The sequence below is a fragment of the Lissotriton vulgaris genome, chromosome 8 (genome assembly GCF_964263255.1).
Source record: "Lissotriton vulgaris chromosome 8, aLisVul1.2, whole genome shotgun sequence".
Classification (NCBI taxonomy): Eukaryota; Metazoa; Chordata; class Amphibia; order Caudata; family Salamandridae; genus Lissotriton; species Lissotriton vulgaris.
This window is the reverse complement of record NC_141696.1, coordinates 10012292-10026715: the sequence shown is the minus strand read 5'-3', so window position 1 is coordinate 10026715 and position 14424 is coordinate 10012292. Positions and strand designations below refer to the sequence as shown.

General features: G+C 48.5%; 1 protein-coding gene across 1 annotated transcript in view; it reads left to right on the top strand.

The window, feature by feature from the left end:
- The window catches only part of LOC147693218 (NACHT, LRR and PYD domains-containing protein 3-like), a 1290712-nt gene that overhangs the window by 695290 nt on the left and 580998 nt on the right, over nt 1-14424 (top strand). Inside the window, exon 15 of the mRNA XM_086933611.1 lies at nt 5443-7162. Within this exon, the coding sequence (XP_086789737.1) occupies nt 5443-7162 (1720 nt within the window). The remainder of the gene's footprint in view (nt 1-5442; nt 7163-14424) is intronic.

Below are 14424 nucleotides of genomic sequence, written 5' to 3'. Positions count from 1 at the left end.
AAGAATTAATCCAGAGCAATTTCAGGGTCCTCCTAACTGTCCACCACAATCCTCAGAGCTCGATTGAGGGTCCTCATCAGTCTATCCACTTCCCCGTTCGCCTGGGGCCACAGTGGGGTGATCTTACGGTGTGTGATTTGGAGACTCTGGAGATAGTTCTGGAATTCCCGCCCCTGAAAGTGTGGCCCGTTGTCTGATTTAATTTCTTCCGGAATCCCAAGAGTGGCAAACATGCGATTTAGGGCCTTCTTTACATGTGGAAATGCCATAGACGATATTACTTCCACTACCAGGAACTTGGAGAATGAGTCCACCAGGACGAGTGTGTTGCGGCCGTCGGGGAAACTCCCGAAATCAATGCTGAGGTGTGTCCATGGCGTCTGGGGGGCCTCCTCTGTCCTCACCGGCGCCTGCGCTGGTTCACTGTTGGTGATGGTGCAGGCATGACATGAGCGCACCATCTCGTCTACCCTGCTATCCATGGTTGGGAACCAGACTTTACTTCTCAGGCGTGCTTTTGTCTTGGCCATCCCTTGGTGGCCCACATGTGCGAGCTCCAGGATCCGGGGCTGTAAGGCTTCAGGTATTACATTCAGGTGTCCTCTAAGGATGACTCCCTCGTCACCTACGCTCAGTTCATTCTGGATTTGCCAGAGTTGTCGGCGGGTGTGGCTGACTTTTGCTCGAAGGTTTTGTGCCGCATCCAGCAAGTGGGCCCACCTGTTTTCTTCTAGGGCCTGCCGGACTCTGGACAGCGTTTCACCTTGTGCCGTTGCCTCCCCTTTCTCCGTCAGTGTCATCGTTTCTGGGCACGCTGTTTGCGAGATCATATGGACAAACGCCTCAGCCCCTGTTCCATCTTCTAGCGGGCAGATTGGGGTACTGATATCCGGGTGACGAGATAGATAGTCAGCGGGGTTGTGCGCACCGGGCCGGAAGATGATCTTGAAGTTGTATTCCTGCAGCTGAACTGCCCAGCGTTCTATCCGTGGGGGTGCGAGTCTGGCAGATCCCGCAAAGAGAGGCAGTAGTGGTTTGTGGTCCGTCACTACACTGAATTCTTGACCACAGAGACAGAGTTGAAAGTGTCGGCACTCCCACTTTATTGCAAGGGCCTCGCGCTCAATTTGTGTATATCGGGTTTCTGTGTCAGACAGAGCTTTGCTGGCATAGGCCATTGGCTTCCATACATCCGGTCCATGTTCTTGCAGGAGCACTGCTCCTAAACCGACCGGACTGGCGTCAACTATGAGCTCCGTTCTCTGACGGGGTTGGAAGTAAGCCATCACGGCCATGTCTAAGAGATTTGCCTTTATGTCTTGAAAAGCTTTATTGGCCACTCTTGTCCACTCCCATTTGTGATCTTGTCTCGTGAGCGCCCTTAGTGGTTCCGCAAGGGCGGCTAGGTTAGGGATGAAGCGGCCACAGTAAGTGGCCATGCCTAGGAAGCTTTGCACTTCGGTGGGGTTTTGCGGCATGCTGGCGGCCTTGATTGCTTCTGCCTTCTTGGGATCAACCTTCAGGCCTTCTCTCGTGAAAGTATATCCGAAAAAGCCTATGGATTCTTGATAAAAAGAGCATTTTGATTGATGTAGGGTCAAGCCGCTGTCGACTAGTCTCTTTAGGGTCGCCCTCAGGTGCGCGTGGTGCTCCTCGAGAGTCGCTGAATAGACCAGGATGTCATCGCTTAAGTTGATCACTCCACTCAGTCCTGACAGTACCTCGCGTATGGCGTTTTAAAACACCTCCACGGCTGAGGACACCCCGAAGCTCAGCCGTTTGTACCGGCGTAGGCCGACATGGGTGGAGATGGTGGTTATACATCGGCTTGCGAGTTCCAGCTCGAGTTGATGGTATCCCAAGTTGAGGTCTAGCTTCGAGAACCATTTTGCCCCATTCAGGTCAGCCACTATGTCGTCCATGGTTGGGGTTATGTGTCTCTCCCTCTTGACGGCTGCATTGGGTAGCCTCATGTCCACACACAATCTGATGGCTACCGGTTGCTTCGGCTTGGGTGCGACTACCAGTGGAGACACCCAAGGGGTCGGGCCCGACACCTTTTCTATCACCCCCAGATCTTCCAGCTTCTGGAGTTCTGCTTCCACCTGGGGTCTCAAATTAAAGGCTACACGCCTATGCCTCAGGGCGACAGGCCGTACCGACGCATCGATGTGAAGTTTGACTTTTTTTCCTTTTGGTTTCCCTAGGCCGTGGAATAGCTCAGTGAATTCCTTCAACAGAGTGTCTGCGTGAGCCTGGTGTACTTGGTTCGCAAAGAATACCAGTCCTAAGTCTTCTGCAGTGTGGCAACTCAGTAATGTGCCCTTCTTTCCCTCTGTGATGTGGAAGCGAGTCTTGGTGGAGTATTCTCCATTCACGACTGTCGTCTCTATGACCCCTCTCAGAGGTAGTGGGTCCATTCCTCCATAGGTGTATATTCGAGCGTTGGAGGTGGCCAGCGGGGGTTTTGGCAGCATCTTGTCGTATTGGTCTGAATCCATGACGTTTACTGGTGCTCCGGTGTCGATAAGCGCTCTCACTTCCGTGCCTTCTAAGGAGACGGAGCACATGGGTGGAGGTCTCTTCCTCGTCGACACTCTGCTGACATATGAGATGACATACACCTCATCATCACTGTCATCTTCGTATCTCGGTCGCCTCTCCTGTGCCTGGTTATCTGGGGGATATGGTTCTTGATCAATTGACAGTTGTCTGACCCTCCGTGTTATGTTCTTGGACTTTGTGCCTGTTGGCCGGTACCGTCCTCCTCAGCATACTGCTGCAAAGTGATTCAGCCGGCCACACTTCAGACACGTTTTTCCTTTTGCTCCGCAGGTTGCGGTCGCTGGGTGATCCTCACCGCAGTAGTTGCATTGGTTTCCTCGAGCTGCTGTGGTGCGCTGCCGGTTCCCTTGCGGTCTCCTCTGGATCACCTCGACCTTTTCTTCCTTGATTGTCGGCTGTGGCCGGGCCTGGGAAGGAGTTGCCACCGGTGTTCTCAGGGCTACACCCATTTCTTCCGCTCTGGCGTCAGAGAGCTCGTGTGAGCGTGCCAGGACCAAGATTTCATCTAACGAAATTCCGGGTTGTCGAAGTATGAGCTTTCTCAGTAGTATGGACCGACACCCCACTATGATTTGATCTCTGATATCCTCTCGTGGGTTGGTAAAAGGGCATGAGCACGCCAGTCGGCGCAGCCGCGCGTGGAACATATCTACTGATTTTGCGTCGGTCTGCCAAGCCCTCTTGAATTTAAACTTTTCGAAGTCGTGGCTAAGTTGTGGGTCGAAATGTGCGTCAAGCGCAGCGACCGCTGCGACGTAGTCATCTTCCCGCCCTGTATTAGGGAGCGTCTCGAAAAGATCATAGATTTCAGGCCCTCCATATAGGATGAGGAGCGACCTCTTGACCGTCCCATCATTCTCTCTAGTGCCTTTGAAGTAGAGGTTGAGCCTTCCTACCCAGGCTTTCCACCTCGATGCAGCAGTTGCAGGGTCCGCCGCCTCGCTGAATGGGGGAATCGGTGCAGCCCCGACTTGTAGGTGACTGGGTGGTGGTGGCGCGGCCGCGACTGCTTGATTCAGGGCGGGGGCTTGAACCTGGGCAGGTGGCAGTTGCGCTGGCAGTGCTGCTTGACCTGGGCCGCCACCAGCTTGGCCTGCCCCTGGCACCGTGACTGACATGGCGTAGGCTCCCTTCATTCGCAACTCTTTCGGGGCTACTGGGGTAGCTGGAGCGCACTAACCTGCTTCTTCCACGCGTGTCCCTGCGCGTGTTCCGCCCCGCTGCGTCGAGTGAGCCTGTACTCCGCCCACCAGGTCTCTGGGGAGCGGGCAAGGCGATGACAGGCTGGGCCTGGTTGCAAAGTGTGCCACGACGTGACGTGGTTGCAGGCCTTTCCCTGAGCCACACTGAGGAGCTGTCCTGATAAGGGTCAGTGTGGGACAGGTGGTTTTGCCAATGCTTGTTGGGCCCTTTCCTATATGCCGGCGAATGGGGAAAGAGCCGCTGACTCGGCCGGGAGCTATGCTGCACCTCGCTCCAGAGTGCCCTTCCCTCTGGGACTCGGCCTCGAGGTTGTTTCGTGCAGCGGTGAGGCACGCACACATTTTCGCGCCTTCAGGGGCGCACTTCCCGATCCGGGACAGCCACATGGAGCTAACCGCAGGGGCACAAGCGCTTGACTCACCTGGCCGTCGTGCAGTGCCCGGCAAGTCCCGCCTGCCGAAGGCGCTCCTGACGGGGAGACGCGTGGGCAGGCCTCGAGCCTGGGCGCGGGCGGGTCGACGGACCTCGGCGCAGTCAGGAGCGTCGCGAGCGGTGTTCCAGCAACGCGCGGCACCAGCAGGCGCCGGGGCAGTGATAAAGCAGGCGTGGATTCTGACCGCCTCCTCGCCAGTGTGCAAGGCCGGTGTTAGGCCGTTCAAGAGCTGCTGCAGTAAGGCAATAAGGGACACAGACACCGACAGTGAGGGTGAGCCGGAAAGACCCCGAGCGGTCTTCCGCTTTCTTTATTTATACCCCGGTGCGAGCCCGCCCCGGGGTATGCGTGGATGCGTGAGTGTTTGGATACATTGTGTGAGAGAGTGTGGGTGGCTCTCTACATCCCCAGCCATGTGCTTGTGAAGAGCACTGATTATTTCTGTAATCTTCTATAGCAGTTGTATGAACATGTAGGAGTAATCCCTCAATGATGCTTCATTTACGAGTTTAGGGTACAATCCAATCCCTTCACAAACAACAGTTTTTTGCATGGACTGGAATTTCAGTTTTTGTTGGAAATAACGCATCCCGCAACTTACTCTTGACAGATTTCTCAAGGATTATCCTGTCAAACGTTATCAAGCAATATTGACTGGTAAAAATGCCCGACATGTTGAAAGAGGTGCAGAAAACAGCGATTCTACAAGTAATTACCCAAGTTCACAAAAACAGCGTTTCTTGGTTGTAGTGGAGGACTCGGCATTTAAAGGGGGGGGCGCACGTAGACTGGGGGGCTAGGGACATATCTGGAAGGGAGATACTGAACTGATAACTGCGTTGTTTTTCTTAAGTATTTTGGATCCTTGTTTGATGAACCTGTGATGTTTTTATTTTCTACTGATAGATGTTTTCAGGAAATAAATGTAGTAATAATTGAGCCTCCATTTCCTATAATAGTATTCTTTCTTGTGAATCATGTCCTTGATGCTCCTGCAGTGTTTATTTCAATCCAAAGTCAATCATTTCAGGACAACAATGAATCCCCGATGTTAAGATCTCACAGAGTAATGTATCATTCTTTTCGATATCACCAAACAAGAACCAACCGTAGCAGTAACTATAAAGAAATCTAAGTGTTTCATGTTCATTCTGACTGAGCAGATAATTTAAACTGTAACACTGCCAACTTACATTTTATTCCTAAGAACATTTTTCATATTTTTCTCTATGTTTAAACAGGTCACAAGAGGAAGTACAAGGAATATTTTAAAGATAAATTCAGAGAAATAAAAGATAATGACAGTAGAATCGGTGAAAGTGTGACTTTAGAAGGAAGGTATACAAAGCTCCTTATTTTAAAGCACTACCGTAAAAGGAAAGATAAAGAACATGAAATAATGTCATGTGGAGAGAGACATCTAGAGCTTATGGAAGAAAGAGCTGCAGATTCATACTCTAGCATCAAAGATTTATTTTTGCCTGCAAAGGATGGACACGTCCCCAGGACTGTGGTGCTCCAGGGAGTGGCTGGGATCGGAAAGACCATGACTGCCCGGAAGATCATGTTTGACTGGGCATCGGACAAACTCTTCAAGAACAGATTTGAGTATGTGTTTTACATCCACTGCAGAGAATATAACCAGCTGAGGGCAGAGAGGCCGATCGCTGACCTCATTATTCCCAGCATTGAAGGGGAGCCGCTCCTGTCAATGAGTGAGATCGAAGCCAACCCCGAAAGGATGCTCTTCATCATCGACGGCTTCGATGAACTTAAAATCACTGAAGATTTGCTGTCCGAAGATCCTGATAAAAAATCTCCAGAGGGTAAAACAATCTTCAGTTTAATCAGGGAAAGGTATCTAAAGGATTCATATAAAATAATCACCACCAGGCCAACGGCTTTGGACGCCCTTGGAAGGTGCGTGAAGGGTGAACGCTTTGCAGAGATTCTTGGGTTTTCTGAAGCTGGTAGGAAAGAATATTTCGAGAGGTTCTTTGGAGATGAAATACAAGCTTCAGACGCTATCAGAATTGTTAAAGAAAATGAAATTCTCTACACCATGTGTTTTGTGCCCATCGTGTGCTGGATTGTCTGCACTGTCATCAAGGGACGGATGGAAGATAAGGAGGATGCTTTGAGTGAGTTGACAACAATTTCTTCTGTCTACTTACTTTTTCTTTTTAATTTATTGAAGCAGCAGAGTTTATACTCTGTGCAGCAAAACATTACTAGTAACTTGAAGAGTTTGTGTGCCTTGGCTGAGGAAGGCGTCTATCAGCAGAAAATCCTATTTGAAGAACAGGACATAGTTAACCATGGTGTAGACATCCCGGCCCTACAATCCCTCTTCTTGAATAATATTATTTTCAAAGATTGTACTGAAATGGTCAGCCTCTACAGCTTCATCCACTTGAGTTTCCAGGAGTTTTTTGCTGCGCTCTTTTACATCCTACAAGGAAATGATACAACTTCAGCGAACACAGGGAGTCCGCAGCGAGCCGTGACCCGCTTACTGAGGGATTACACTGAGTCTGGAAACAATCACTTGATACTGACCGTGCGCTTTCTGTTCGGCCTTCTCAATACAGAGAGACTGGGGAAGATAAACAGGAAACTCCAGTGGAAGGTTTCACCAGAAATCAAACCTGTGCTACTGGCCTGGATCAGGGAAAAACTAAAACAAGGAGGAGATAAGATCACAAGTCACAAGATGGACCTATACCACTGTTTGTACGAGACTCAAGATGAAGAGTTTGTGAATAAAGGACAAGAATGTGTGAAAGACATATATATATCAAACGTTACGATGAAACATAAGATGAGTTCCATGGATTTCAGAGCCTTCGCATTCTGTTTGCAGTATTCAGGAGTCGAGCGCATTGATCTACAGAACATTCCACTGAGGCCCGAGGATCTCAGAGCGCTGAAGCCACTTTTAATGAAATGTTCCAGAATTACGTAAGTCTATACATTTTGTATATTTCACAACGTCTGTGTTTTAGAGTAAAAATAAAATGGTAGCATGTTACATCCTGTCAGGGATGCACAGCATAAAACACAGGAAATCACATTGTACCTTTGGGGGAGCATTGAGTATGTGGGGTGTCCCCCCCCTGTGCTGCTGTGAGGGAGGGGCACGGCTCACCTTCTTCATAGATAATTCATATTGCACAAACTGCCTTGTCGAGGCCCCGTAGAGCCAATACGAGTCTAGAGGAAATCCATGAAGACATTTGCAGTGTCCAGATTTAGTGCCGGGGGGGGGGGGGATTATCTTGTGGGATTCCTGCTGTCATGAGTCAATCCCTGTTAGACCTGGCACCATTGGCGTGGGTCTCCCTTCCATTTTTCGCTGTTGGCTCATGTGTTTTTCTGGTGATAGATGCTTTGGGCACTGTGCCACTGCTGTCCAGTGCCACAGTGTGAGTGCTCCCTACTGTAAATTGATGTATTGTTTAGTGGTTCCATGATTGTTATTTGGTTTACTTGTCACACCCTAGTACAGTGCACTGAGTGTTGCCAGGGCGTGTAATTCCAAATGCTGCTAGTGGGCTTGCGGTACAAAAGGGGGTGGTAATGGACGGAGCATCTGAATCAATCAAACACTCATACCCAGTCAAATAATCTGGGTTTAATCCATCACCGTTCTTTAGCCCACTCTGCCACCCCAGTTCAGACATGGCTATATGCAAATCAGTCTGACCCTGTGCCTCATGGGAACAGTCCAGCCCGAACTGCCAAGCCATGTCTTCCCTGGACCGGAAACAAGCTCCCGAGGACCGGTTTCTGGCATTCCAGCCGTCTTGCTTGAATCCAGTGGCAAAGTGAGCAAGGGACTCACGTCTGAGCATACCCTGCCACACTTATGGCGGCCAAAAGCAGTACAAAAGGGGCTGGTTATGGATGGAGCATCTGAACAAACACTCACACCCAGTCAAAAGATCTGGGTTTAATCCATCACCGTTCTTTAGCCCTCTCTGCCACCCCAGTTCAGACATGGCTATATGCAAATCAGTCTGACCGTGTACCTATAGCCATGTCTGAACTGGGGTGGCAGAGTGGGCTAAAGAACGGTGATGGATTAAACCCAGATATTTTGACTGGGTGTGAGTGTTTCATTGATTCAGATGCTCTGTCCATCACCACCCCCTTTTGTACCACTTTTGGCCGCAATAAGTGTGGCAGGGTATGCTCAGACGTGAGTCCCTTGCTCACTTTGCCACTGGATTCAAGCAAGCCGGGCTGAAAATGGCTGGAATGCCAGAAACCGGTCCTCGGAAGCTTGTTTCCGGTCCAGGGAAGACATGGCTTGCCAGTTCGGGCTGGACTGTTCCCATGAGGCACAGGGTCAGACTGATTTGCATATAGCCATGTCTGAACTGAGGTGGCAGAGTGGGCTAAAGAACGGTGATGGATTAAACCCAGATCTTTTGACTGGGTGTGAGTGTTTGATTGATTCAGATGCTCCGTCCATCACCAACCCCCTTTTGTACCGCTTTTGGCCACCATAAGTGTGGCAGGGTATGCTCAGACGTGAGTCCCTTGCTCACTTTACCACTGGATTCAAGCAAGCCGTGCTGAAGACGGCTTGAATGCCAGAAACCGGTCCTCGGAAGCTTGTTTCCGGTCCAGGGAAGACATGGCTTGGCAGTTCGGACTGGACTGTTCCCATGAGGCACAGGGTCAGACTGATTTGCATATAGCCATGTCTGAACTGGTGTGGCAGAGTGGGCTAAAGAATGGTGATGGATTAAACCCATATCTTTTGACTGGGTGTGAGTGTTTGATTCTTTCAGATGCTCCGTCCATCACCACCCCCTTTTGTACCGCTTTTGGATGCCATAAGTGTGGCAGGGTATGCTCAGACGTGAGTCCCTTGCTCACTTTGCCACTGGATTCAAGCAAGCCGGGCTGAAGACGGCTGGAATGCAGAAACCGGTCCTAGGAAGCTTGTTTCCGGTCCAGGGAAGACATGGCTTGGCAGTTCAGGCTGGACTGTTCCCATGAGGCACAGGGTCAGACTGATTTGCATATAGCCATGTCTGAACTCGGGTGGCAGAGTGGGCTAAAGAACGGTGATGGATTAAACCCAGATCTTTTGACTGGGTGTGAGTGTTTGATTGATTCAGATGCTCCGTCCATCACCACCCCCTTTTGTACCGCTAGTGGGCTTGCAGCTCTGGTTGTGCCACCCACAGAATCCGCCTTGTAAAATGTGTCTAAGGTCTGCCATTGCAGAGCCTGTGTGCAGTCTGGTACTGTCATGCTGACTGGGCAAGTGCACCCACTTGCCAGTCACTAAACCTTATCTTAACTTTATATTAGTCACCCCTATTGTAGGCCCAAGGGCAGGGTGCATTGTTTGTATAAGGTAGGACAAACCCTGATGTGTGTGGCATGTTCTAATAGGGAATTACAGCCATGTTCGTTTTTCACTATTGGTAGGCTACCTGTTCTCCATAGGCCAGAATGGGCTGTTAGAATTATTACATTTTATAATCCTAACAGACTCAGAGAACATGGTAGAAAGTCGAGTTCAATATGCCTGGACTCAAAATAATAAAATACATCTTTTAGTAAAGTTTATTTTTATATTCTGTCTTTGCAAATACCCCTTTTAGAAAGTGGGTATTTGCTTTCCTAACCATTTGAGCCCACCTCTGCTAGGTTGTGTATTCCTTTGTCAGGTTTTGCGAAGTGACAGAGCTGGGGGATTCCAGGAGAAAGGCTGGGGCCACCGGTGCTGAATAGCGAGATCAGCATCCAGATGGGAGGGAGGAGTGGCACCTGGGACCTGAATAGGGCTGGGCCTTCCCTCTACAATGCCGTCTCCACCCCTGTGGTGTGTCTGATGTCTCTGCCCTGCACACTGAAAGAAGAGAAGGAAGACTGTCAACAGAGTGCTCCTGGACTGTACTTGCCTCCCACAATGCTGTCTCCATCTCCTGTGGGGCGTCTGATGCTCCTGCCGTGCATGGTGAAATGTAAGCAGAAATCTGGTAAATAGAGTGCTCAGGGACTGGTTTGGACTGGGCACAGGCCCCTCTGCCATGAGAGAACAAAGGATTTTGGGGTATAAGTATTGGGACCCTGCTCCCAAGAAATTAGATCACTCCTGGAACTGAGAAGACAAAACCTCTACTGAGGAGAAGGAACCTGAAAAAGCTGAGTAGAGACTATTCCCAAGCAGAAGTGCTGCTTGGGGGATTGGCCTGTAGTGGTTGCCTGGCTGCCTAGAGAGGAGAATGGACTTTTGGATTTTACCTTTGCTTTCAACTTGTGGTAAAAGATCTCCAATGGCTTGGAAGAGAGCTTGCCCCCTACCGAAGTCCCAGGACCAGTGAACTTCACCAGCCTTTGTGAATTGCTGCTGTTCCAGTGGCTACAGATGCAGGGAGCTGTGACCAACTCTCACGACCGGCCCAATGTCCTGTTGGCACCGCACTGAGCAACGTCCGCCTCAAACAACGCAAGCTCTGCACTCACCGACTCCGTCTCGACGTCGTCAACGAGCCGTAGCCTGCAACGCGACTGGAAGGACACCGCAACGTGCAACGCCTCGCTACACCAACTCGAACTGGTCTGACCGACACGTCACTGCTGCCGACTTCAAGTCCTGTGACTGCACCGGAGTTGGGAATCACCTCGCACACTTCGCGACGCACCGCCCGACTCGCACCGCTGTCCGGACTGACTGACGCCAGCTCCCGAACTCCGGCTCGAATGCCGCACCGTAAAGCTGGAAGCACCACAGCGAGCAACGTCTGCCCCGAACAACGCAAGCTCTTAGCTCACTGACGCCATCAACGTGCCGCAGACTGCACCATGGCGGAAGGGACACCGTGACCTGCAACGCTTTCTTTTTCTACACCGCAATGGACACCGGAACCGGCACGCACATCCGTGCTCGCCGCTTCAAGGAAAAGGTACTGTGTTTGAGTCTGTCGACATTTGAGAGGGCCCGGACCGCCGCGGTCTGCTGGATTTGTTAGACTCTGTGTTCTTTCAGCAACGCTGTAGCCGGGCTAGGCTACCGACTCACACAGAACTTTGAACTAAGCTTTTTAAACCTGAACTCTTGAAATTTGATACTTAAAGACAACGGAACAGGTATTTTTTTTTGTTATCGATCAAAGAATTGGCGCCTCCCGTGTGTAACGTTATTATGTTCTCTCAAATCACTATTTTGACGGTGGCACAGAAAGGAGGAGAATCCATAAGCTCCAATTAGGACAAAGATCCATACACAATTGATACAACAGAGATCTGTGCACACGTCCACTTATTTTAGTATAAATACTGTAGGTCGTATTATAACAAAAGCACAAAGAAAAACACAATAAATGCAGATGAAGTCTTGATAGATGTATTCCTTCAACTCAGATTCCTCAATTCAGATTTTATTCACAACGCCCAGCCAACACGTGTTTCGTCAGGGCACTTTGCCCACGACTCCATCAGGGCTCTACAAAATGTACAATGGTTGCATGTTACATACATGTAATTGCACCACAGACATCACTGCTTTTCATAACCAAAACAAAGGCGTTAAAGTGACTACAAGTGCGATCACACACACCCAACCGAAAAAGTAGATTCCCAAAACGTGTAATCCTTCGGTCAAAGTAATATGTGATGTGTATATAGAAGCGTAATATGTTGCACCTGCTAAACATGAAGGAAGAGTAGCACACATTATAGACGTAGCACCCATGTAGCCCCATGAGGTTACTACATGGTCACCTGTAATGTATAAAAAGTAATAATGTCAGAGACAATCTGTCACACAGTAGGCACAGAGCGGCATATGTTAGACCCTATGCATTACTCTATAAAACAACTTATACAAATCGTGAATCATTGTGGTGTGATGGGGACAGTAAAAGGGGATCTCCCATGCTACTCAGTGACCTGATCAATACGCATCAGTGAAGGGAGACCAGAGGAGACAGTAGATAAGAACAAGCTACACCCTCAGGGTCAACAAAAATATGTGTACCTTACCCAATGGGCAGTGGTTCCAAAACGTTTGCCATAATGGCTGTATGCTGTAAACACAATAATAGCACATAGCATTGTCAATCTAAAATGCTCCTACTTTTGCGTCGCACCTACATTGCAACACCAGTTTTCACCAACTGAAAGCAACGAGAGTCTCACCACTCAGCCGAATATACTTCTGTCCCGGCAGCCGGGTGATGTGCTGAAACGTCTCAGCAGTTCGTATATCGGTCAATACCAGAAATGCGGCACACTGGGGAACAAACAGAAGTTTGCCATAGTGTTAAACACTAGTTAATATGCCCATTTGATCGGCAATCACAACAAAGTATACCTTAAATTTGTCGTGTCATCCCTGTCTTGCTAATTACGCGCAGGCTGAATAAAGCCTAAATCCGCTTTAGCCGAAATGTTGTAAGGCCCCCATGCAGGTCTTCTAATCGTATGGTCAGCGCTTGTTCAAACGCCCTCAATTCGATCTATTACTAATATATGTTTAAATTCTTCTACGGCTCTTTAGCATTTTAGCATCTAAAATACAAAAAGTTACATATACACCGGTATGCTAAAATTAATTAACTTCTGCCTCTTAAGACGGCAGGCTGGCGGCTGTCCTCGTCCTTTATTAGCTCGAGCTCACTATAGCCGATTAGGCAAAATCACGACTTCTATACACGCCGCCAGTTCCATAAAAACTCACCAAAAGGAGTATCCGTATGTGAGGCAGCTCGAGTCTCTCTGCCTTTTAGCATCCCCGCGTGTGTATGCGGAAGTACAGCAATCATCCCAAATCTTGTATAGAAATACTCGTGCGCGCAACTAGACGGCTAACCTTACTTAGTTCGTATGCGGAAATCAACAAGTGTGCAACAGGAAGTGAGTATACGCTGCCCCAGATCGATCCTTTCCACAAATTAAAACACATAAAGTGCATCTCTCAATAATATCTCTATCATTCTACAAACGTGTCACACGAATTTATAATACTGTAAGCCACCCCAGTGATTTGCATACGACACGTCCGCTCAACGTAACTATAAAGACCTGTAGGCCCAATTCACCCTCCTTATTCTTCCAAACGCCAGTGCCCATTCCTTCTAATACAGGATAATAATAAAAGCCCAATGCTGTGTAATTATAAAATTATCAAATGTCACTGGACACACACAATTAAAATAAAATAAAAACATTTTTTGTCATCATTATACGATTCTCCATTACGCAACAAGGCTCAGAGAGGAAGTTAGCCAAACTACTTGTGTAAAATTCAAAATATCAAGCTACGGTACACGAGAAGCCAAGATAAAAAGGTTAGATAGAAGTAGTGTATGAATATAACATGACCATGATTTCATTCCTCATATATGGTCCCATACATGTGGTCAGGTTACTAATGTGTCAACGCTTCAAGTGACAGTGAGTGACAAGTGATACAGGGTGACAACCTATATATATCCATTCATCAGACCTAAATTCTATTAATAAGATGCTACTCCACAGTTCAAATGTTCAGTTAGAGTTCACCATCAGGTGAGTCTCAAAGTTACATCATAGGGTAAATTGTCCAGGCATACCAGATGGATGTTACAGATTCCATCACACGAGTATCCAATAGGTTGTCCACCTTCATCAATCAAGTATTGTTCATATCTCTGGGTCCATCAGTCACCCAGGAAGTACTGTAGCTCGTGATCAGAGTTAAGCCCTTGATCTACTGCGTTGAGACGCATTATCCAGGTTGCTTCTGCCCTGTGTAGAGATAACTCCCTATTACCCCCTCTTTGATGAGGTGCAACCATTTCAATACCATAAAAATTGAATTGTTTGTATGGGCCTTGCTTTACACATGTCATGGCATGTGTAGCCATAGGATATCTCGGATCACCTTGCTTCAGTGCCCTCGCATGCTCACTGATGCGATCATTTAGGCTCCGTATAGTACTACCCACGTACTGTTTTGTGCATTTACATGTAATCACATGAACGACAAATTTCGTTAGACAATTTACGTTCTGCTTAAAACTATATCTCCTCCCATTGGGGCCCCAGAATTCTGTGGTGTTATTCAAAGCCCACTTACACACCCCACATATAAAACATTTGTGGAAACCCCATGTATGTTTTGAAAGCCAATTAGTATTTTTCTCCGCTGCTGGGATTGTTGGACTCAGTATACTTCTCAGTGAGGTGCCTCTCTTGTAGGTGATCATGGGTCTATT